Source organism: Astyanax mexicanus, chromosome 15 (assembly GCF_023375975.1).
Source record: "Astyanax mexicanus isolate ESR-SI-001 chromosome 15, AstMex3_surface, whole genome shotgun sequence".
Taxonomy (NCBI): domain Eukaryota; kingdom Metazoa; phylum Chordata; class Actinopteri; order Characiformes; family Acestrorhamphidae; genus Astyanax; species Astyanax mexicanus.
Genome location: NC_064422.1, coordinates 7,681,498 through 7,707,804, shown reverse-complemented (window position 1 = coordinate 7,707,804; position 26,307 = coordinate 7,681,498). Strand labels below are relative to the sequence as shown.

Genomic DNA, 26,307 nt, shown 5'->3' with positions numbered 1-26,307 from the left:
AAGGCTCTGCATCTTTTTCAGATCATATTTCAGCCATTTCTCATTTTCTGCAAAAAAAAAAAAACTCTAAATGACAATATTTTGGAATAATCTGGGAGACATGTTAGCCGTATTTTATAGAATAAAACAACAATGTTAATTTAATTCAAACACATACTTATAATTAGCAAAATAAGAGAAACTGATACAGAAACTGAAGTCTCTTATTTTAACTGGTATTTTTAACTGGTCTCTTATTTTTTCCTTTCTCCTAGCTTTTGGCCGGTAAAGTGGTCATTAGCGGTGGGCGATATGGTCCTAGAATAATATCACAATATTTCAGAGTATTTTTGTTATTATGACATTCCTGGCAATGACAAAACATTCTTTTTTTGTTCAATTAATTTACATAATATACTTCTGCAACAAAATAAATGCTAAAAGTTAATTTAGTACAATTTATGTTTTTTTAACTATCTATAAATAATTGTTTATTTTATAAACAGTGATTTACCAAGTCCCTGTTTTCTTGCTGGTCGCTGATAAGCTAGCTAGTAAACCAGTAAAAATTACATTTGATTTACGTCATGCTGGTCAACCAGACTGGTGATGTTGGTTGTGTGCTTGTTGACCTGCTGGTTATAATGGTAGACCAGCATGGTGGAAAATTGGACCTGGTAACCAGTTTGTAACCAGCAGACCGTATGTTACATATGATTCAGGTCATTCTGAGGTTCGTCTGAGGATGAGATCAGCGTTCTTCACAGGAATTCGTGAGGCAGACAGAAGAAGGTCACAGACAGCAGTTAGCTAGTTGTAAAAACTAATGACCTGCGTGTAAGCTCTAATGACTCTAATACAGTCACTGACTGCACTATAATGGTGCTAACAGCGCGACATCAACTCTGAGCAGCAGCTGTGCAAACCTCTCTCACTCTCAGCGCAGCCGTGCCGCATCGCACAGCGCTTTCAGCGTTAGCTGGAAAAGAATGAACTGAACGTCTTCCTGGGAAGCTCAAACATTTACACTGTGCTGTAAATTAAAGCTGCAGCTCCATTGAGGAGAGTTTCTGATAATGTGTGAACAGAGCTGAACACACTCTTCATTAGCCTTCATCTAAAGCAAATGTAAGCAGATGAGATCTAGAATTCTCAGAATATTAGTACACACTCAGAGCACACACTGCAGACTATAGGGTGTATCAGTACACAAAATTATGGGCTGCTTTAAGTTGATTACTTTTGCTGCCCTCGGAATTGTTCTGTTCTCCTCGGCTCTCACAGGCACTGACACAGACACAGGCACACAGTTTTACTGCTGCTGTAGTCTTTCACACTGTTTAATCAAGTGATATACAGACAGCTGCAACTTCAGTCAGTCAATTAGTTATTTACCTCATCTGACTTAATCAGCTTAAACTTCTTTAGACTAAACATCCCTAATCTCTTTCACAATGATAAACAAACCTATCCTATTCACTCCAGTACACTGCTATATCAGCACAACCGACCACTGCTTTATCTTTATATAGTAAAAATAATCCTCCAAAACCAGGATCCATTTTGAACACTGATTTTATTTTTCTAATGTCGAGTTTATATAACAATAAAGTGTTTTATTATTCATGTAGAATATAATTTAATAACAATTCAAACATTTTCCTAACTATTAAAAGTTATTTTACTTTTGGAAAGGGTGTAATTGCATAATTTTGCTAAGATAATACAAGTAAGATTAAAGAAGGAAGGGGTGTGACCTCTGCTGCTTGCATGTGGGTGTTTATCAGCATGGTTGATTAGAATGGACGCTAATCTAGCAAACCGTCCCTGTATTGGAGCAAATATACATCACATAAAAAAGAAACTGCGGTTATGTGTCTTTGGACACTATTTTAGCAATCTATAGACGAGCCGCCAACCGTGCACCGTTCAGCTTGATTAAGGGCGGCAGTTTTCCATTGCCAAGATAGCAATATACCAGAAATTTACCTGAACACAGCTCATTTCGAGACCACCACGTCCATCAGTGTAGCTATATATTAACAAGCGCCGTTGCTTTTTAAACAGTGCAGGTAGAAGGCGTGAAAACAGACTGCTGGCGGGGTGCATGATAGCAATAAACATTGTGACACACCTTACACGTGGTGTCATGTTCAGTCATGTTCACACTGCATGGTATGGTAGGAATCAAAGGAAAGGATTTTGGATCCCAGTGTTTGTGATTGGTCAAAAGAATTTGTTTGGCCAATCGGTTTAGAATGTCACTTTACTGCATCATAACTAATTTGCATAAAATTTTGACTAGATTTATTTATGCTGCTCATCACCAAACTATGATACAATTATGCCTTTTCCATAAGAAATTAACTGCTACCTGAAATTAACAGCATCTCCTGTTGCACAGAAAATAAGCACATATTAGAGAAGAAGCATTTCTTGGCTAATAAATGATAAATGTGGGATTAAATATCACTGGTTCGAATCCCTGTTATGCAGCTTGCCATCAGCTGCTGGAGGCCCGAGAGAGCACAAATGGCCTTGCTTTCTCTGGGTGAGTAGATGTCACTCTTTCCCCTCATCACTCCTAGGGTGATGTTGATCAGCACAAGGCTGCATCTGTGAGCTGATGTATCAGAACCGAGTCGCTGCGCTTTCCTTCGAGCGCACTGTGATATTACTCGGCAATGCTACAGCATCAGCAGCAGTTTAAAAAGAGGTGGTGGCTGACTTCACATGTGTCGGAGGAAGCATGTGCTAGTCTTCATCCTCCTTCACCCTCACTAGTGATGGGGGAAATACAGATGGGTGGGACAATTGGCCTAGCTAAATTGAGGAGAAAAATGGGTAAAGAATAAAAAGATAAATTGACATATTCTCCTTTATTAATAAACTCTCAGCCTGTGTTCATTAAGTGAGAGTGTTTTTCGGTGTTTGAGAGTGTAACTCTGACTGAATGAGCGAGTTCAGAGAGGATAATGCCCTGCAGTGAAGCAGACGTCTCTGTGATGAAACTGCTGGTGAAAGTGTGAAAGGAGTGAATGCGTACTCGTTCAGAGCGCAGCAGGTGGACTGAGCGAGGCAGCAGTTACGGGGGGGTCAGTAACGGAGGAGTGAATACGCACAGTCCCATTAAGTGCTGCCTGCTTCCTCTTGGCAGTCCATTAAAGTATCCAGTGGTCGGGGGGCACAGGGGGCACTGCTGTTAAAGCCTCTCAGAGAGAGAGAGAGAACATAGACTGTGTTCCTGTGATAATTTATCGTTAAGTGTCTCGCGTCTCCATTAAAACATAAGGGCTGCTGTGCATTTATAAAGCCGCCCCCAGACAGCGGAATACATTACCTTACTGAGTCAGATCTACTTCAACTACTGAGGAATGTAAATGGTCACCATTAAAGGACTTACGACAGTAATTAACATTATTAAATGGATAAGTAATGACTCAACTAATTATCAACTGACAATAAACATTACTAAATAATAATGAACAAAGAAATTGAGACAAAGTTGTAATGATTAATAATGTCCTAGTTAATAGTGTCTCTTAATAATTAGTTGAGACATTCTTTCATAGGTATTGTTAATTAATATACTACCATTTTACCAACGTATCTAGAATGATAATATACATTTTTGTTCATAGTATTTTACCTCCTAACTGGTATTATATGATTTCTATTTTCATTTTTCTGACCTTACTTTTTTTTCCTCAATTGTAGATCAATATTAGAGCTGGGAGATATGGCCCAAAAAATAAATCTTCAATTAAAAAAAAAAAAAAAAAAAAAAAAAAAAAAAAAAAAACTGATTTTCGATTTAAATTGATTTTTTTCCCCTACTAAAAATCAAATTAAAAATGATTAAGAAATTGTTAAAAACTATTTTTTATTTATTTAGTTTTCACTTAAATGTCCCCTTTGTGGTTAAAGTGCAACCAGAAACAAGCAAAAAAAAACTATTGTAAACTGTGAGAACATCTAATAACTTTTAGAAAGCTTTCTCCAACATAGTTTATGTACTGACAAATGCGCGCGGGAGGGAGGGAGAGAGAGGCGGGGCTAAGCTCACTCTGAAGTACGGGAGCCCACAGGAGAGCGTCTGTGGTGAAAATTAAAACTCAGAGAAAATCAATTTTCATAAAAACACATTGTCCTTAACTGTAAATTCGAATTCATCGATAAAAGCTGTAATTAATATTAAAGTCATTCAAACTACAAATAAAAAAATATGGAATTATTTAGTAAACCAAAAAATTGTAAAACAAACAAGAATATGTTTTATATTTTGCATTCTTCAAAGTAGCTCCTCTTGTTTAGATGACAGCTTTACACATATTTGCATTTTCTTAGTCAGCTTTATGAGGTAGAGTCAATTAAACTGGAGTTTAGAGTGCCTATGTTTCAATAAATAAAAAAATCATTTGACGGTATATATTGATGCTATCCAAATTATAAGATATATTGCAAAAACAATATATAGTCCCGCTTAAACTGTGTGGTTTTATTATTTATACAAACACAAACACCAGATCAGATCAGTATCAGCTGTTATTTAATCAGAAACTCATTTTCTTTGTTTAATAACTCAGTTTTAGTACGAAATAGCTCTTATTGTAACCTAAAGCCAAATTAAACTATTAAGATAGCCCTTAAATCTGAAGAGACATGAACAAACTGAACGTGCAGGTGAGTTACTTACCAAGAAAGGTCCCAGTGAAGCCCAGGGCCAAGAAGCTGCTGATGACGAACAGCGAGCCCACGGCCAGGAGAGCAGCCCCCGCATAATACACCTGAACTCTGTCCATCAGCTCCAGCCGAGGCTGACCCTTCATAGCCACGGTAATGCTGGAAGAGAGGAAGAACATGGAGGAGTGTTGTTAAGAGGGGTATGGCTAACCTTTACAGTTCAGAATCACTTGCCAATACTGATCTCCAGAAAGTCATTTTTATGCGAAAAACAATCAGGATTAACAGGGCTCTGAGCTCTGACCAATAAGAGTGCTCATGTGGTTTGTTGTGACGCATTTCGTTGTACTTTTCTTGTGTGAAATCAAACTCGTTAACAGATTCGAAGCAGTAAAAAAGTGTGAAAAGGCCTTAAAACGGTCACAACTAAAAAATGCATCAAGTAATAGAATTATTTAACTGGCCATTGGTAGCAAACTTGGAGTATATATATAAATATGGTATAAATAAATAAAATATGTAATGGTATATGTAGTATATGTACTTATTGCAAACAATTTATTTGTTGTTGTTTTTTTAGTCATTTTTGGTTGTTTTTTTGCAAACCTAACATGCTAGAATATAGCACCCAATAGCATGGTCGCAGGAATTCAACAAGAAAAACATGAAAACCAAAGCAGAGTAGATGAGCTGAGCTATACTAACAAGCATCAGTGTGTGCAGAAAGTGGTGATGTGAAAAATATCTATTATTTTATTATAAATATCAGAGAGATTGTGTGAACTATTTCCAAACAATCTCTCTGTCGGCCACCCGCTCAACCACAGCCAGGCTCTTAGCACCAGTGGTCTTTTGGTAGATGCAGCCAATTGGTTATTTTGTCAGCGTGGGCAGTGTGCCAAGTCCTGCTGGAAAATGAAATCTGCATCTCCATAAAAGTTGTCAGAATTGCTATAAGGTTTTCTGGGAAAACACTGCACTGACTTTAGACTTGATAATAAAACACAGTGGATCAACACCAGCAGTTGACGTGTCTCTCCAAACCATCACTGATTGGTGGAAACTTCACACTAGACTTCGAGCAGCTTGGACTGTGTGTCTTTCCACTCTTCCTCCAGACTCTGCTCCCTTGATTTACAAATGAAATGTAAAATTTACTGATGATCAGTGATGGTTTGGAGAGACATGTCATCTGCTGGTGTTGACAACTGGGTACCAATTGGGCTTCTTTCAACGAGTCTGAATCTGAAAGATGCTTCGCTGGTTGGAGATGTTGCTCCTTTGGTCTTCACAAGTTTAAAACATCTTTTGGAGACCAGTTTGGCTTTGGCTATTGACCTGCCCTGAGTGTCAGCTTCGTATGTAAAACAATTTCCTATTTTTACTTTATGTATATTATTCTTTCTGTACATGCTGAGAAAGATTAAAAAAAAAAAAAAAAAAAACACTGGTATTTGTTGGCAGCCATGTCTGGCTTTTTCTTTTTACTCGCAGAATATGCTGCCATGCTTGATTTAAAATGCATTCATTCTTAAAAGTACCAGTACTAAATAAATTGAAATATTTTTGTAGTATCAGTATATCATACAACACTAATGTTAACTGAATTCATTGGCTCTGAACCTGCACTACACACAATGACAATGTGGTTAAATCTAACCTAATCTAATATAACCTAATCTAGTCTAATCTAAAGTCCACTCTATAAAACTGTACATAGTTTTATGTTGAATGGTTCCAGAAGTCATCCATATGGATACAATACTGAGAAAAACATCAGTCAGGCTTGTTGGAGGGCAGAAATCCTAAGTATTAGAGGTAACCTAAGGTGAGTCACACAGTCCTTAATAGTTTATATATTATCTATTGTTGCCTGATTTTCCCCTTTCGAGCTGTTTTGTTTGTCTGGAGCGCTGACGACACTGACCACCCCACTTTTGACATAATCAAGTCAATGATGAGTAGATTGATGACTCTTATACAAGCCTGGACACAACCATGTAAATATGACCATTAGAGCCCATCAGTCTGAGATTGAAGCAGAGAGGGGGAGGAGGGAAAACTAAAGTAGATTCCACTCTGACACTAACGGCACTCTGCAGAGTTGAGAGTGCTTAATTAACAGCACTCTGCAATGCTGAGAGTGCTCAGGGGTGATCACAAGTACAGAGGAAGGATAAAGGAATCACTGGGCTGTGTGGCAGATTTAGACACTTTAAAACACTGAGTTTTTACAAATGCAAGAGATACATGCTAATAATGCTGTAATAAAACTGCACAACTTCACATAAAGCAACTGATACACAAATTACAGTTAAATCATCAGATTTGTTGCCATCAAGCTGCTGGCGCTCAGAAGGAGCAAAATTGGCCCTGCTCCCTCCGGGTGGGTAGATGGCGCTCTCTCCCCACATCACTACAGGGTGATGTCTGCAGCACAGGGCGTCTGCGAGCTGATGTATTAGAACCAAGTTACTGCGCTTTCCTCTGAATGCGCTGTCATGCTACTCTGCAATGCTGCGTCAGTAGCAGCTGCAAAAGAAGCGGTGGCTGACTTCACATGTGTCGGAGGAAGCATATGCTAGTCTTCCCCCTCCTGGTTTATTGGGGCATTACTAGTGATAGGGTAAGTCATAATGAGTGGGTTGGGTAATTGGCTGTGCAGAGAAAATTGGAAAAAATAGAAATAAATTATAAAAAAAAAAAAAAAAAATCAGATTTGTTTTTTTTATACTCACTCATGTAAAGAGGTTCTGATGTTTTCTGCTGAAACTAATCTACACCACAGCTCAAAGTGTCCCTGTATCGAGTTTAAGAGCGGATTGAGAACTTTACACTGCTTTCTGTAATAAATACACAACACAGTACTGTACTTTTACTTTCAGTTTTTCACTACTACATTTTACTATAAACTACCTGCAATGCTTAAGTACTTGCAATAATTGCAAGTTTGGAGATTAAATAACACTTCAGATACAGTGTTGGGCACGTTACTTTGAAAAAGTAATTAGTTATAGTTACTAGTTACTCCTCCAAAAAAGTAACTGAGTTACTAACTGAGTTACTCCACTATAAAAGTAACTAGTTACCAGTAAAAGTAACTATTGTGTTACTATTGCGTTTCGAACACCTGATGACTCAGCTCACCGTGAGGGCGTATCTGTGACTTTTTTTTTATTCAAATCAAGCAACAGGTGTAGTCAATTATAAGTTTAAGATTTTTTATCAACCTCACTGTGATCTATAGTTCTATAAATCCATTTTCAGCTTCTCCTCCGTGGTTAAAAGGCAGCTGTTCTGGGTGTGTGAGGCTCGTATGTGCCTCTCTCACACACAGCTGAACTTTTTGCCGGAGGGCGGGGCTGCGCTGATGGAGCAGCTCTCTCTATGTAAATGAATAGGATGCGCTGGGCTGGTGGACGGGGAGAGGATGCGTGTTTCTTGCGGGCACGCCGCACTAACACTACAATTTTATTTCAAGTCGCCGGCCACAAAATATCATTCGGCTGGCCGCGAGTTTGAGACCCCTGATTTAAAGTGATCACTACAGACAACTGTCTTCTTCTGAGGATGATACTGCGGACCCCTAGAGTGTGCTTCGCGGCCCCCTGGTTGTCCGCGGCCTTGTTTATCTCATCCTCCTGTCCCTTGTGACTCACACACACACGTGCGCCTTTGTCTACATGCGCGAAGTTCGTTTGAGCGGCTAAAGTAACGTGTTGTAACGGGGTGTCGAATATGGTAACGGCGTTATAGTTACAGTCAGAGTAATTAGTTAGATTACTCCTTACTGAAAAAAGTAACGACATAAGTAACACCGTTAATTTCAAAGCCGTTACTCCCATCTCTGTTCAGATCTACTTATACTTCTACTCAAGTCTGGCTCTCGTACTTTATAAATATCTAGATGTTGCTCAGCAAAGGTGCATGTTAGCTGATGTATTGGAGGTGGGACGCTGTACTTTCCTTCGAGCTCATTCCTTGTTACCTAGTGAAGGTATTTCAGTAGCAGTTTGTAAAGTGTTGACTTTACGAGATCTTTCTCCATTCGTTAAAAGTTTGTCGCACTCTAAAACTAAAGTTAATATAATTGTCGGTCGCAGCAAAAGCGCATTGTTTAGTTGCTGGAATCTAGGTCATTTTAATGTGTACGGACGCGGCTGTTTGTCAGTAAGTGTTTATGATGCTGTATGCTCCTGGTGGGTGTAGGTCAGTAAACAACCGCAGCTCTTATTGTCCACACAGGATCTCCACAGGACAGCGTTAAGCAGCGGCGAGACAGAGACTTCCTTTGAAGTGTAAAGCAGATGCATTTCATCCAGTCTGCTTTATTTCCCATCAGCCACACAACTTCAGGGAGGAGAATTCACACCGGAGCAGAGCAGCATCATTTCTGAGAGCAGTGGGAGGTTCAGCATGTGTCGCCTGAACCCTGTGATTCAGTCCGCAGAGGGAAAAAAAAATCGCTGTCCAGCTCTTTCTCCAGAAACACAAAAGCAGTTATGAAGTCACCACGACCGGGTCTGCTCTTCTGGGTCTGTAGGTCAGTGTGACACAGGAATTAACACATACAGCACTATCCCAGCTGCTTCATTCAGTAATTCAGGTGCTGTAATTCAGGTTCACTGGGGGTGTTTTTGAATGAAGGCACTGCTGACGCTTAAATGGCTCCGTTCCTGATTATAGGGTTCTTAACACTGGTGGAAGACAATTTAAGCATGGAGGCATACAGGTGCAACATGGCTTCCTGCAGCACATATGACCACAGATGTTGCAGCCGGGTCTGTAGATCCTGCACACTCACAGGCTGTTGAAAAAAAGTCAAGAGTAAATATGATATGCTGATAGACAGCCTAAGTCAGGGGTGTCCAAACTTTTTTGTTGGGGGCCAGAAGGAGAAATATATTTGAAGTCACGGGCCACAGACTCTGTAATAAAACAAATAATGAAATATACCACTTTGAATAATATTTTTTTTCCTGGTTATTTCATTTACACACCATTTTACTTGACTTACTATCTTTATCTTTGACAGTGTTGTGTAAACTAAGATTTTTCAAATTGATGTTTAATTTCATGATGTCTCTTAATATTAAACTCCTTAATTACGACAACTTTTAGACTCTTTGGCCCGTTTTTCTGCGCTAGAAATGCGCACTCTCTCCGCTTTTAGACTCTTTGGCCCGTTTTTCAGCGCTAGAAATGCGCACCCTCTCCGCTTTTAGACTCTTTGGCCCGTTTTTCTGCGCTAGAAATGTGCACCCTCTCCACTTTTAGACTCTTTGGCCCGTTTTTCTGCGCTAGAAATGTGCACCCTCTCCGCTTTTAGACTCTTTGGCCCGTTTTTCTGCGCTAGAAATGTGCACCCTCTCCACTTTTAGACTCTTTGGCCCGTTTTTCTGCGCTAGAAATGCGCACTCTCTCCGCTTTTAGACTCTTTGGCCCGTTTTTCAGCGCTAGAAATGCGCACCCTCTCCGCTTTTAGACTCTTTGGCCCGTTTTTCTGCGCTAGAAATGCGCTCCCTCTCCGCTTTTAGACTCTTTTGCCCGTTTCTGACACCTAGCATTCAAACTTTGAATCTCACATTATAAAAACTTGCTGGCCAACATTCATTCTATTCATTCTAACGGGCCGCAAATGGCTCGCGGGCCGTAGTTTGGACACCCCTGGCCTAAGTGATGTGTGGACAATCTGTCAAAACAACCTTACTGCTTCTCTCAGACTTTGAGGGGAGCATCAATGGACTATCAATTAAGAAAAAGTCTTGATGGTTCACATTCACAAATGTAAGTGATCTGTATCTATGTGTAATGTGAAAAAATCTGTCCCTAAATGTCCTCACATGCGCACAGCAATACGTTAATATATGTATAAATGTCCTTCTTCATCAACAACAAAAAAACAAATATTTGAGAGACGACTTGTAGCTTTATAAAGGGAAATGGATGCGTTTGTTAGCAGCTCATATGTGGAGCATCTTTTGCTGGAGTGGGGAGTAAACAGCTGGTCTGAAATTCATGCTCAGGTCGAGGAGGTGAAAAAAGAAAAAGGACAGGTGGTTTGCTTTTGCTGTTTTTTTGCAGCTATAGCTGCACAGCTGCACCAAGAGATGTGTGGATAGGAGAGGGAAGCACATAGCAAAAAGCAAAAAGATGCATGAATTCTGATTTGACAGTTCGGATTCATATCTTGTGTATTAATGTCCACAGTGATACCACATCGGCTCAACATCGCTACGACACTGGCCTCGTCCAACATCACGATTGCGGTATTTTGTGTTGTGTCTTGAATGCACAACACTGCCAATCATATATATTTAACACCAATCATTACGTGTGGGTGGCTATAGTAGCTAGCACGTTCGCCCTTCCAGCATTGGCGTCCACGGTTCAAGTCCCTATCTGGGTGAAGTTTTTACATGGGTTTCCTTCGTGGGTTTCCAGTTTTCTCACACAAATTTTTTAATTAGTTACTCTTAATTGCCCTGGTGTTCATGTGTGCATGTCTGTATTCCCAGAAATGGACTGGCACTCTCTACAGGGTCAATGGCTTAATGTCTGATGCAGTCCTACATGTAGACAACCATGGGTTGGTTGACTCTAAAACACGATTGTAAAATGTCCTTGGTCCTCAGGTTAAAATATTTTGGCATGGCCAATTTTAGGATATACTTATGCTTACAGTGTGACAGCCAATGGTGGCCCAGCCAAATTAGAATTATTGTTTTTTTCTTTATTGATAAAATAACACTTTAACCAACATCTGGCCCATTTTATAGTCTGTACGAAACTCCAAATCTCTCCAAAATAAGAAATTCAGAAGAGTTTTCAATTTTCTTTTATTGATTTTAATTCAACACAAAATGTACACAGGGTGTCAAATAGCAGCCAGTGTTGCTAATATAGGCAAAAGCAGCAGGCTTTGTTTTGACAGCAAGTTCTTTTAAAGTTCAGCTTCCTAATCTTAACGTTCTCCAGAGACAGTTCTCATGAAGCAACCGCTGTCTTGGAAACCACTTTTTATAGCTCAGCAATTCCCTGTAAGTAAGTAATTAAAGCCAAGACAGATTACAGAGGTTACACAGCTGGTTTCAGACCAGACTAATAGAACCTCCACAATGCTCAGATCTAATTCTGGTTCCTGCTCACAGTCTGACCAGAGAAAAGGGTCTCCTCAATGAAATAAAGATAAAATACACACTGACCATAATATTACGATGACCTCCTTGTGTCTTCACTCATTTTCTATTTCATCAACTCCAGAAAACATATACTGTGTAGTAATTCTATGATTACAGACTTTAATCCTGTATCTGTTTTTCTGTATGCGTCATCATTCTTCTTTCACCCTGTTCTTTAATACTCAGGCCCCACAGGAGAGACCACCACAGAGCAGCTGTTATTAGGATAGGGAGTCAATTGTGGTGTGTTAATTTGTGCCATTCTGGCACAGGTGGACCAGACACAGCATTGCTGCTGGAGTTTTTTAAACACACATAGTTTTTGTACACTATATTAGACATATATTAGTTACTAACGTTGATACTTTTTTCAGTAATGAGTAATCTAACTAATTACTATGACTGTCACCATAACGCCGTTACCATTTCCGACACCCCGTTACTGCACGTTACTTTAGCCGCTCAATGAACTTTTTTTTTTTTTTTTTTTCTTCTTCAAAAGCATACCTGTCAAGTCTCCTGTTTTGGTCCGGAAACTACTGTATTTTACCCCTCTTTCCCGCCGTCCTCCCGTATAAGTATTTATGACCGTATTAATGAGAGATTATTAAATCTTTTAACGCCAATCTTGGTGCCAGTTCAAGGAGAATGTCCCGCCTTTCAGGAGAATCAGCTTGCTGGTTTTGCAGAGTGCAGAGGAGGGTCAGAAAAAAAATCCCTTATTTTTAAATTCAAAACTTGACAGGTATGCAAAAGTAGCGCAATAATTTCTTTTACTGATAACTAGTTACTTTTGTAGTGGAGTAACTCAGTTACTAACTCTAATTATAACTAACTACTTTTTCAAAGTAACATGCCCAACACTGCTGAACACTAACTTTGTTAATCTGGGTTTATACTAATGTTATATAGAGTTACTTACAAGTAGACACACTCAATGACCACTGACTATGTTTATTTTGGCTTATACTAATGTTTTACTGAGGTAATTAAAGGTAGACACACTCACTGAAGACTGACTTCATGCTTATTTGCATTTAATCTAAATGTTATTTATAGTTAATTACAGGTAGACACACTCACTGACAAATGATTTATTGTGGTTTATACTAATGTTATACAGAGCTAATTAAAGGTAGACACTAACTTTGTTAATCTGGGTTTATTCTAATGTTATATAGAGTTACTTACAAGTAGACACACTCACTGACCACTGTATGTTTTTTCAGGTTTATTTTAATGTTATATAGAGCTAACTAAAGGTATACACTCTCACTGACAACTGAATATGTTTATTTGGGTTTATTCTAATGTTATCAAGAGCTAACTAAGGGTAGACACTCTCACTGACCACTGACTATGTTTATTTAGGTTTATACTAATGTTATACAGAGCTAATTAAAGGTAGACACTCTCACTGACCACTGACTGTATTAATATGGGTTTATTCTCATGTTATATAGAGTTACGTACAAGTAGACACTCATTTACCACTGACTATGTTTATTTTGGCTTATATTAATGTTATACAGAGCTAATTAAAGGTAGACACTCTTATTGAACACTGCATTTGTTAATCTGGGTTTATTCTAATGTTATATGGAGTAAATAACAGGTAAACACTGATTTCTTGTTTATTTGGGTTTCTTCTAAGGTTATATAGAGTTAATTACAGGCACATGCTCTCACTCACACACGTGTGTCAGTATGTCTCATCTTCTTTCTAAGTGGTCACTCTGAGATCAGTAATGGTCAGAGGGCAGGGCTGATACAGAAAACATTATTTGTTTTTGTTTAAATGTCACATCATATAATAATGTCTAATGACTGACCTCTAAACCAGTTTCGATTTGCTGGTTTCAGCAGAATGCAGGACAGATGATGAGCTGACGTGGGAGACGTGGGAGAGAAAGGATGACACAAAGGCAGAAATAAAAGCCATCATATCTTGGGAGACTGTATTGATTATTAGCCGTCATTCACGTCAAAGCCTAATGATTTCATATCTCCTCCAGTCAGCTGAGCATGGAGAGGGATGGTGACGGTAATGTGTGGTAGAGTGTGGTTGGAAGGTAATGGTAAAGAGAGGCTGGGTGAAGACAGTTTTGGTAATGAGATGAGTGGATGAGGATAGTAATGAGAGGATGGGGATGGGGTGGGGACATTGACAGGTTTGCTGCAGTGGGCTGGAAGATCAAAGATGATGGTAATGTGAAGATGGGGTTGGATAATGGCAGTAATGCAGAGATTCGATGGTAAAGCGATGGTAATGTGGAGATGGGGTGGAATAAGGACGATAATGCAGAGATGGGATGGGATAGTAACGATGACATGGAGGGTGATGGTAATGTGGAGATGGGGTGGGGTGATGGCAGTAATGCAGAGATTCGATGGGACACTGATGGTAATGCAGAGATGGTGTGTGATAGGGATGATAAGGCGGAGATGTGAGATGAGGACGATAATGAAAAATGGGATTAGAAAGTGATGGTAATGTGAAGCTGGGTTTGAATGGTGATGACAATGTGAAGATTGGGAGTACAGCAATGATTGTTAAAGCAGAGATAAGGTGGTGAAGGTAATGCAGAGATGGGTTTGAATGGTGATGGTAATGGAAAGATGGATTACAACAGTGGTTATTAATGCGGCAATGGGGTTGGATGGTGATGGTAATGCAGAGATGGGGTTGTATGGTGATGGTAATGTGGAGATGGGGTTAGATGGTGATGGTAATGCAGAGATGGGGTTGGAGGGGATGGTAATGGAGAGATGGGGTGGGGTAATGGCAGTAATGCAGAGATTGATGGGACACTGATGGTAATGCAGAGATGGGATGGGATGGTGATGGTAATGCAGAGATGGGGTTGTATGGTGATGGTAATGTGGAGATGGGGTTAGATGGTGATGGTAATGCAGAGATGGGGTTGGATGGTAATGATAATGTGGAGATGGGGTTGGATGGTGATGGTAATGGAAAGATGGCATACAACAATGATGGTTAATGCAGAGATGAGGTTGGATGGTGATGGTAATGCAGAGATGGGGTTGGATGGTGATGGTAATGTGGAGGTGGGTTTGAATTGTGATGATAATGTGAAGATGGAGTACAACAATGATTGTTAATGCATAGATGGGGTTGGATGGTGATGTCAATGCAGGGATTGGGTTGGATGGTGATGGTAATGTGAAGATGGGTTTGAACGGTGATGGTAACGTAGAGATCGGTTTGAATGGTGATGATAATGTGAAGATGTAGTACAGCAGTGATTGTTAATGCAGTGATAAGGTTGGACGGTGATGATAATGTGGAAATGGATTTCAATGGTGAGGGTAGAGTAAAGATGGAGTACAACAGTGATTGTTAATGTGACAATGGGGTTGGATGGTGATGAAAACGCAGATATGGAGTTGGATGGTGAAGGTAATATTAAGATGGGATGTGCAAGTGATGGTCATGTGAGGATGGGGTTGGACGTTAACAGTAATGTGGAATGGAGTTGGATGGTGGTTGTGAGGAGGGGCTGGGTGGGGACAGTTTTGGTAATGGGATGAGTGGATGGAGTGGGTGTTCTGTAACATATAGAACATATATAATCACTGCTGTGATTATATATGTTCTATATGTTACAGTATGTCACACATCTCTGCACCTTATCCCCACTATACACTTTATTATACTGTATCGGTACTGCACTGTCCTGTCTTTAAATTGTCTCGTCTTTTGTATTTATTGTATTTATTGTTATTTAGTGTTATAATTTTATAATTTTATGTTGCACTGTCGTCACTCCTGCACTTTATATTGTCTATTGCTTGTTGTCCCATGTTGCACCATGGTTCCGGAGGAACGTAATTTCATCACACTGTGTACCTGTACTCAGATGTAATGACAATAAAAGCCTCTTGACTTGACTTGACTTGACAGTGACTGTACTGCTACAGTGGGGTGGGAGAGTGATGGTAATGGTCAGACTATAATGCTGTTATTTATACAGTTTCAGTTACATTTTTGCTTTATATTTTGTATTTTATAGAATATGTACATTTCATACAGATCAATAAATCACAAAGAGGGAGGCTAGAGCCTTTAGCTAACACAGAAAATCATTTTTACACTGGTGTGCTGCTTCTTTGCTGTCTTTTTTGGAAAGTGTGAGGTGAGACACTCAACATTTACGGGACCCTTAGGGGGCCAAGCTGGAATAGAGTCATGAAGGTAATGTGGTGATGGGTCAGGGCAGTGACAGTAATGTGGGGATGGGGTAGGGAACTTAATGGGTAGCACAAACCATGGCTGAAAATTGAATTGATATATATTTTATATCATTTTCTTTTTACTGTGTTTCCTTTAAACCTTGCTACCGTAATACTGTGGTCAATTTGGATTGGGTTATCGAACCGTAAAAGACATAAAACACTGTTATAAAGTAAAAAAAAAAAAAAAAAAAAAAAAAAACTTAAGTCAGCTTCCCAGAATATCCGAGACAGTCTGCTGAGACTTTGTGCTAAGAATAGAACAGTATCACAGCGCTGTCCTTCAGTAACTCCAAGTCCCAACGCAGAGCAGCAGAGCAGAGACTGACAGTCCTGAGCAGTTTAATGAGATGCGCGTATAGGAGAACATTATTTATGCATGCGTCAATCAGAAATGCAAATACCAGGGGATGTGATGTCATTATTTACTAATCTGCATGATGAAATGCTCCATGGGTGGTCTCTGAGGCTTCTCATTCTGTACCTCAGCAGGAGAATACAATCAGGACCATGTGTTCCGGTACTGGAGGAACCCTACCATAGTTATGGGGGGCTCCAGACAATATAGACTCTTAAACAGCGTTACTGTTCCTGAGGGAACTCCTGAGGAGACAAATTCATTTCGCCCACCCCTACTGTTAACCAATGGCAATATATGACTATGAGTTTTGAGCAGCGTGTCAAGAAGTAATCCAGCCTGATGAGAGCCAGTTTCATCATATTGTTTTTGATGGTCTTTGCGACTGCAATTGAGGATAATTTTTTTCTTTACTTACTTGAGTAGTTCTTGCCATAATATGGATTAAAATATTACTCAAATAGAGCTCTTCACTGTATACTAGGGCTGTGTATTGGCACCAACCTGGCGATACGATGCGATATATCACGATACTTTAAAAAAAACCTCATACAACCTAATTTATTCTAAGTGGAAAAAGTTTAATTTGTAAACAATCAGAACAGTGGGAGCTACATTAGACTTAATAACAGGTCCTGTAGCATCCAATATCATGCCACTTTTTTCAACAGTTTTAAACCCTCTGCCGTCTTCATTGTGGAAGCCAAAATGTTGCGATATTCAAGTGTATCGATATTTTCTTACACCCCTACTGTATACCAACTCTACCTCTTCACTACGTTACAACTGATGCTCTCAAACACTTTATTAAGAGACAAGAAATTCAAGTAATTAACTTTTGATGAGTTCAGCACAGCTGTTAACTGAAAGCCCGAATTCCAGGTGACTCTACCTCATAAAGCTGACTGAGAAAATCCAGTCAGAATGTGCAAAACTGTCATCTAAGCAAGAGATCCTACTAAAATATCTAAAAAATTAAAACATATTCTGATTTATTTACCACTCCTTTGTTTACTAAATAATTCCATATGTTTTTTTTCTTCATAGTTTGAAGGACTTCAGTATTAATCTATAATAAAAGAACATTTAAAAATAATTTAAAGACATTTAATATAAGATGTGTCCCATCTTTTGACTGGTACTGTGTATACAGTACATCTATATACTAGAGGTGGGCGATAGCCCGAAAATTATATCACAATATTTTATGGTATTTTCACGATAACAATATTCTTGGCGATATGAAAAAACACTGAATTAAAAAATTTAATTTTAAGAATACACTACTGCAACAAAAAGAAAATTAAATTGTACTATTGCATGCGATATTATATGGCACACCCCTAACTGAGATATTTAAAAAAATACAAGAGTTTTATCAGATTTGTAACAGAAGTCAATGATCCAGAATGTCATGATACTGATAATAACGCACTCCAAATATCTCCATATATGCAGGATTAAAGTAAAATAAATGATACTGGACAGATATAATCTATATAGTCTATGGTAGATATATAATGGGAAATTAGAACAGTGTAAATTTTTCTTTTCCTAAAAACAGCAAAAATAAGTAGTACCCTGATGTGATAATTGGGGGGGGGGGGGGGTGTGATATGGCACAATATTTCAGGGTATAATATTGTTCGGTTCCACTTTAAAATAAGACTACCTTTATAAAGGGATTAGTTTATAAATGGTTACTAATTAGGTTGTAAATGCCTTAAAAATCATTAATAATCAGTTATAACACATACGTAGAAAGGGCAACAATATAGATGGCTGTGGGTTCACTATTTGGCAAAAAACAGGTCATTGTTGCCCTTTCTATGGGTTATAACTGATTATCAATGATTTTTAAGCCATTTACAACCTAATTACTAACCATGAACTAATTGTAAACCATTTCTAAACCCTTTATAAAGGTAGTCTTATTTTAAAGTGGTACCTGTTGTTCACCATATTCAAAAATGTTGGCAATATTAAATGTTGGCACACCCCTACTATATACACATTTGTATCCGTCATGTGAAAGTGATTGTGTGTACTATGGCACATTATTTAGTTAAAAGTAAAAAAAAAAAAAAAAACACAACATAAACAACATACGGACATGTGACGCAATTTTTGATTGGTTGAAACTACCTACTGTAAACTAGGAACTTGCACAGTAGAAACGTTACACATAATTTAAGAAGGAACATTCGCACAACTGGTGCATCCCAGTGCAGGAATGGATTTAGGATGATTCCAGAGAAAAGCAGAAATATCTACTGCAGGGGTGTCCAAACTACGGCCCGCGGGCCATTTGCGGCCCGTTTCCTTTTTTGGAGCGGCCCGCGAGGTATTTTAGAAATAGAATGAAAGTTGGCCCGCTGTTAAGCAGGTTTTTATAATGTGAGATCCAAAGTTTGAACGCTAGGTGTCAGAAACGGGCAAAAGAGTCTAAAAGCAGAGAGAGTGCGCATTTCTAGCACAGAAAAACGGGGCAAAGAGTCTAAAAGAGGAGAGGGTGCGCATTTCTAGCTCAGAAAATCGGGGCAAAGAGTCTTAAAGCGGAGAGAGTGTGCATTTCTAGCGCAGAAAAACGGACCAAAGAGTCTAAAAGCGGAGAGGGTGCGCATTTCTAGCACAGAAAATCGGGGCAAAGAGTCTAAAAGCGGAGAGAGTGTGCATTTCTAGCGCAGAAAAACGGACCAAAGAGTCTAAAAGCGGAGAGAGTGTGCATTTCTAGAGCAGAAAATCGGGGCAAAGAGTCTAAAAGCGGAGAGAGTGCGCATTTCTAACGCAGTAAAACGGACCAAAGAGTCTAAAAGCGGAGAGGGTGCGCATTTCTAGCGCAGAAAAACGGGCCAAAGAGTCTAAAAGTTGCCGTAATTAAGGAGTTTAATATTAAGAGACATCATGAAATTAAACATCAATTTGAAAAATCTTAGTATACACAACACTGTCAAAGATAAAGATAGTAAGTCAAGTAAAATGGTGTGTAAATGAAATAATCAGAAAAAAAGTATTATTTAAAAGTGGTATATTTCATTATTTGTTTTATTACTGAGTCTGTGGCCCGTGACTTCAAATATATTTCTCCTTCTGGCCCCCAACAAAAAAAGTTTGGACACCCCTGATCTACTGTGTTTGTAGGTGGAGCTTTCTACATAAAATGCAGACGAAAAATGCTTTGCTTTGGGTAAATCCAGTAGACTTTCTGTTGTTGGAAAAGTAACACTAAAAGACTGGATTAAAATCAGATTCAGAAAAGATAGAGCCTACAGCTGCAATCACATCTTCTTTAACGAAACTTTATCTAACTGTAAATGTGAACACCTGCATCCCGCTACAATACCATCATCAGCCCCCCACTGATGCTCTCATACTGCTAAACGCAATCAAACTCCTTCTGGCTGAAGTATCTTACAGGTGGGAGGAGCTTAATTCCTAATACTTAAGTTTTTTTAATACACAGGCTTCCTTTCTGGTGTTTTCTCTCAGGGGGGGATTTTGCCCCTTGCTCATGGTTCCATCTCCTGACTGCTCACGTCACAGAATCAAACACACACACAAGCGGCCTACTTTAACTACCCTGTGCATATTAAGCTAACTGACCAGGCAACTGCTACATTTCCATGGAAATCTGACCCTTCTGCCCTGTTGTTATGAAATCCCTCCCCAGATAAGCATACACCCCCCCACCCCTCGCTCTCTCTCTCAAGGCTACAGCAGGTGAAGGGAATTTGCAGATGGATGGATGGATGGATGGATATTAATTGCAGATGGATGGATGGGTGGATGTTAATTGCAGATGGATGGATGGGTTGATGGATGTTAATTGCGGATGGATGGATGGATGGATGGATGTTAATTGTGGATGGATGGATGGATGTTAATTGCAGATTAATGGATGGGTGGATGTTAATTGCAGATGGATGGATGGGTTGATGGATGTTAATTGCGGATGGATGGATGGATGGATGGATGGATGGATGGATGTTAATTGTGGATGGATGGATGTTAATTGCAGATGGATGGACGGATGTTAATTGCGGATGGATGGATGGATTAAATCAAAAGTGATACTGTGAAAAGCAATTTTGTAAAAACCCAGTAAAAATGTTCTGAATTAAAGTATCTTCAGGTCAGGTGATTTCTTTTGCCCTATTGAAGTACGTCTTCTGTTTAATGTCAGTTTTGGTTTTAAAGTCTGGTTTAATTACGGTGGAAGTTGTGGTCAAACTTGGTGCCTTAATTAACTTGCGTTAAAAAATAGTAACGTGTTACTGATTCTAAATTCACAGCGTGCGTTAACGCTTTGATGTTGAAACCACTAATTCTAAGCAATGCCATGTTTTTTAGGTCAAAATACATTTTTGTGTCTCACCTAAAACTAAATAGGCGTGAAGTACAGGACCAGAATTTCAGAAGAGGTTTTTAATTAAAAATATTTCTTTATCACACTAACTTTAGTATTTCCACATATTTCATTAGCAGAACAAAATTAAAATTCTGAGCACACTCCTGCTGCTACACAGAGCACTGCTGCTCTTTGATATTTGATCCGCACATACACAAACACAGGAAGTGTTTGAGAGCTAATAGGCACTTCTCTGCATTTCCGTCCAAACAAAAATAAAATATAGCCTCGGGCTGCAAAAGAGAGAGGTGAAAAATTGTCCAAATAGACTAAATAAAAAGCCCTGTTTTAAACACAGAGTGCGTGTCTAAGGTGTTTTAATGGGTAAACAGTGCTCTGCCCTCTCGGCTAATACACTCCCGACAGAGAGAGAGCAGGACGAGCAAGGTGCTCCAGACACTGACCTGAAACATCTACATACACACACACACACACACACTGCTAGCAGCTGTCACACGCAAGGTCCATGACACCAGCACTAGCAAAGAGAGGCAGAGGGTGCCATGGCAACACTGACATATGCGCTGTAATAAGTGGAAGGAGTGAGGACGAGAGAGGAGACAGATAAACATGGAGAGAGAGAGAGAGAGAGAGAGAGAGAGAGAGAGTAATAGAGAGAGAGAGAGAGAGAGAGAGAGAGGGGAGGGGGCACTTGCAGAGAATATATTTTAGACTAGCTAAGAAACTCAGCTTTTCTCAGAAATAATAATACAAAAAAATAAAAAACTTTGCAAAATAAATAACGCACCAGGAAGGAGTTGTTGTAACTGAATGAAACTTTATATGTGTGAATGTAATGACGAAATATGCAAGTTCTGAAGCATTTACCACAAAACCTCCATACTTAAACAAAGCCATCAGAATTTTAGAATCTGAGTTTGATTACAGTCTGTCGCAATTCCAGTTTCTCACTTAAAATACCACTGCAAACGAAGGCTATGGTTTACGGACAAAATATGACTGAGATGGCGAGTAATTGAACAAAATAATCCAATGATGTTTCCCTCTCAATGTCTGACAACTGAGTAAAAACTCTAGTTAATCACTTTGTTTTAAACATTTTTTTAATTTGTAGATCGACCTACACAAACCTAATTCATCCTCAAAGCATTTATCTCAAAACATCTATCGCTTTTTTTATTAGTCCTTGCTCTCCTATTATCAAACATGCTTATTAACCCCTATTGCAGCTCTGTGATAATGCCATCGATAAGAATCAACCTTGGCCTCTTTCCAGTTGTACCCAGAGCTCTCTAGGTGAAGAGAGGCCAAACGACCTTATTTGCCCATCTGACCCTGACCATGTATTAAGATTTTATGTAAATACCTTTTATTTATTCATGTCATGACTTGCTCTGACCAATAGTTGTTTTCCTCCATAATCACACTTTAACCCCCAGTGGCCTCAGTGGAGATCTGGGGCATTCAGCAGCAGCAGCCTCTTCTTACCAAATTACATAAAGAGCAACAACAGTGAAATCACTGGAAAATGTAGCAAAAACTCAAACTGGTAGCTGGTTGTGTTGCATTTATAGTGTATAACTTTAGATTAAAGTAAACTCCAGACAATCCCATCCCAGCATAACATTAGCTTTACAGTGCTTTAAAAAAAGTATTCACACCCCTTGAACTTTTCCACTTTTCCTTGAACTTTTGTTCACATTACATCAAGAAACTTATGTTTTTATTTTATTGGGATTTTATGCGATGAACCAACAAACACAGCACGTAAATGTGAAGTGAAAACACAATGCTCATTACTACCTTACATCCTGCAAAACAGGCAATTTTCACGCCTTAAATCTGCATCATTTTAATAGCAACAGTGCTTAAGGATATATCTATGCTAATGTCCGTAGCTGTCTCGAAATGAGGTGTGTTTAGGTAAAAATTGTGTATTGCTATCTTGGCAACAGAAAACACAGGTGCGCTGAACTATGTTACTATGTTCCTCACAGTGGAAACTGACAGGTTAAATCTCTAACAACTTTTTGTATCCTTCCCCTGAACAACTAAGTTGAACAATCTTTGTTTTTAGATCATTTGAGAGTTGTTTTGATGAGCCCATGATGCCACTCTTCAGAGGAGATTCAAATAGGAGAACAACTTGCAATTGGCCTCCTTAAATACCTTTTCTCATGATTGGATACACCTGGCTATGAAGTTCAAAGCTCAATGAGGTTACCAAACCAATGTTGTGCTTCAGTAAGTCAGTAAAAAGTAGTTAGGAGTATTCAAATCAATAAAATGATAAGGGTGCCCATACTTTTGCACCAGTCAAATTTGGGTTTAATGCATATTGCACATTTTCTGTTAGTACAATAAACCTCATTTCAATCCTGAAATATTACTGTGTCCATCAGTTATTAGATATATCAAACTGAAATGGCTGTTGAAAACACCCAAATATTTACAACTAAAATGATTAAGATTAATAGGGGTGCGCAAACTTTTTCATATGACTGTAAATGAAAATAAATTGCAAGGCCATTAAGAAAAAAGGTAAGTTTTTTTACTGCTTAACAGACAATTATCACAACACAGTGGATTTCAGCCCTATAAAATCAAAATAAATTAAAATCGGTCTAAAACATCAGATTATGTATTATATATTCTTCTGGGTACTTTGGACCATGTTTATACCTGGTCACATCATGTGACTATAGTATCTGAATAGTATCCTGATAAGAATTTAATTATTTAGGTATTTAAACTTGGTAGTTTGTATGTCTTCTGTTAGTCCTACTGAAATCTGACTGCATACAGAATATGCATTTTTATGTGGCTAATATTATTATTATTATTATTATTATTATTACTGGTGTTTTGGTTGTACTGTAAAGCCTTGTGAGTCCTAGATGATGACCAAAAGCATGTTTTACTGGAACTATTTTCACTGTATGTAAAATCATATGTCATATGGTGCCTCATGCTTTAGTTCTGCACTTATTGACCACCAGTGATGGGAGTAAAGGCGTTGAAATAACTTACTGCACATGCTGCCAGTTAAAAAAGGAATTATAGAACTATAGATCACACTAAGGTTGATTAAAGGTGGTCCATAAGGTAGAAAAGGTTGAGAAGGTGGTGCAATAGTAACGCAATAGTTACTTTTACTGGTAACTAGTTACTTTTATAGTGGAGTAACTTCGTTAGTAACTCAGTTACTTTTTTGGAGAAGTAACTAGTAACTATAACTAATTACTTTTTCAAAAGTAACGTGCCCAACACTGCTGACCACTAATGTGCTGAAATCAGAGGAATCAGCGGGTGCTACCTGTGACTGCGGTAAACGTTGAGGAGCAGGATAAGTATGCCCAGGCAGTAGCACGCCACATATGGACCTCCAAACAACCGCGTCAGCCCCCTCGTCCTGTGCTCCCACCTGGCAACCTGAAACATACAAAAGAGTGCAGAACAGTCAGACATCAGTCAGCATGCGAGAGAGCTGCACTGAAAAGAATACAGCTTTCAACTCTCATACCATCAGTCTCCATCAAAGAGACGCTTCACACTGAGACCTGACTATACCAAAAAAATACCAGCTCTAAAATTAAGCACTACATACAGGTGCATCTCAAAAAATTTGAATATCATTGAAAAGTTACTTTATTTTAGTAACTCAGTTCAAAATCTGAAACTCATATATTATATAGATGTATTACACACAGAGAGTAATACAGCCAATTAAAATTAGGATATTATAAAAGACCAACTGGTATTTTTAGCAGTGTGGGCAGTGTGACAAGTCCTGCTGGAAAATGAAATCCGCATCTCTATAAAAGTTGTCAGTAGCAGAGGGAAGCATGAAAGTGCTGTAAAATTTTGTGGGAAAACAAAACTGCACTGACTTTAGACTTGATAATAAAACACAGTGGATCAACACCAGCAGATGACATGTCTCTCCAAACCATCACTGATTGGTGGAAACTTCACACTAGACCTCGAGCAGTTTGGACTGTGTGTCTCTCCACTCTTCCTCCAGACTCTGATCCCTTGATTTACAAATGAAATGTAAAATTTACTGATGATCAGTGATGGTTTGGAGAGACATGCCATCTGCTGGTGTTGATCCACTGTGTTACATCAAATCCAAAATCACTGTAAATAATTGTAATTTCCATCTTAACACTGAACCTTTTAATAATGGCTGTTTAAATGTCAAATAAAAGAATCAATGTAAGATCATCACAGAGGGGGTTTATTTATATTTAACAATGAAGATGTTTGTTTGTTTCATTCTAACTTTTAACTTAGATTGTCCTTTCTGAACTTTGTTCGAAGACCAGCTGAATTTCAAAAATAAAAATAGAACACTGAGGATATGTCACCAAACTCTGTAAAAGCCAGACCTATGGCAAGACATTGGGGCATAATTTTGGTAATGTAATTAATTACGTATATATTAAAGATTCCACAAGAATCATGTGCATTAACTTGTTAACATTGACAGCACTACTAATTACACATTCTTTAGTGAAATCTGTAGTTAGTCAGTGTGGTTTTAAAGGACTGGTGAAATTCACAATATAACTATAGATGCATTACCATTTATTACAATAACATGTTTAACCTGTCATGTTTCCCCAGCTCTAGTTTACACTGTCTGCATTGAAATAAAACCCAAGTAAATGTACAAAACTGTTTTTTTATTGCATTTTTACTTATGTGGGACTGCAGAAAAAGAAGGTACAGAATTTTACACAATTTATCTTTTAATTTCTCAAAATTAACAATAGTTTTCTTCTGTTTTCAATGCGTTTATTTCCTCTGATTTTGAATTTTGGAAAAGAAAGCGTTAGGTAACAGATGAAGCTCTGCCAGTGCTATTAGAGTTTGAATATAAGCCCAGACAGATAATTTAAAAAGCAGATAAACGGAGAACATCATTAAGGCCATAATTATGTTCTAGAATTAAGAGCCAGTAATGGCAAATGCAAGGCCAACTAGGAAGCGTTGCGTAACCACTTTTACTTCTTTTTGTTTTATTTAGTATTTTTCTCTCAGGCTGCAGATCCCGGAGGAGCAGCATCAATTAACCAATCCCGCATCACTGAGTTCCAGTCGGATCCAAATTCTTTAATGTTGCTGATTGTGAACCTGATGCACTCTGTACCCTCAGTACTGAAAACTCGCCAGGAGCAAACGCAACCACTAAACACACCTAAACAGCTGTACAGTGTGTGTGTGTGTGTGTGTGTGTGTGTGCCAGATTAATGCCTGCTGGAGCTGTGAGGGTCTCAGAGGTCTGCAGAACAGAACATGTTGCCATTGCATGCACAACACACCCCAACAACGTCACATCTGTCCTCAACCTCACACACCCAAACACCCAACCATCCTAGAGTTTAGACTGTCTGCCTGAGCACCACTGAGCCGTCACAAAACCCTAAGAGGGCGGCAGCAAGTGGAGGAAGCGAGTGACCATGTGGATCCTGTTCACG

General features: G+C 38.8%; 1 protein-coding gene across 1 annotated transcript in view; it reads right to left on the bottom strand.

Annotated features, from left to right (window-relative positions):
* The window catches only part of pemt (phosphatidylethanolamine N-methyltransferase), an 87,055-nt gene that overhangs the window by 38,275 nt on the left and 22,473 nt on the right, over positions 1-26,307 (bottom strand). The window contains exons 3-4 of the mRNA XM_022669329.2: positions 24,141-24,256; positions 4,676-4,821 (exon numbers count right to left, since the gene is read on the bottom strand). Of these exons, the coding sequence (XP_022525050.2) occupies positions 4,676-4,821; positions 24,141-24,256 (262 nt within the window). The remainder of the gene's footprint in view (positions 1-4,675; positions 4,822-24,140; positions 24,257-26,307) is intronic.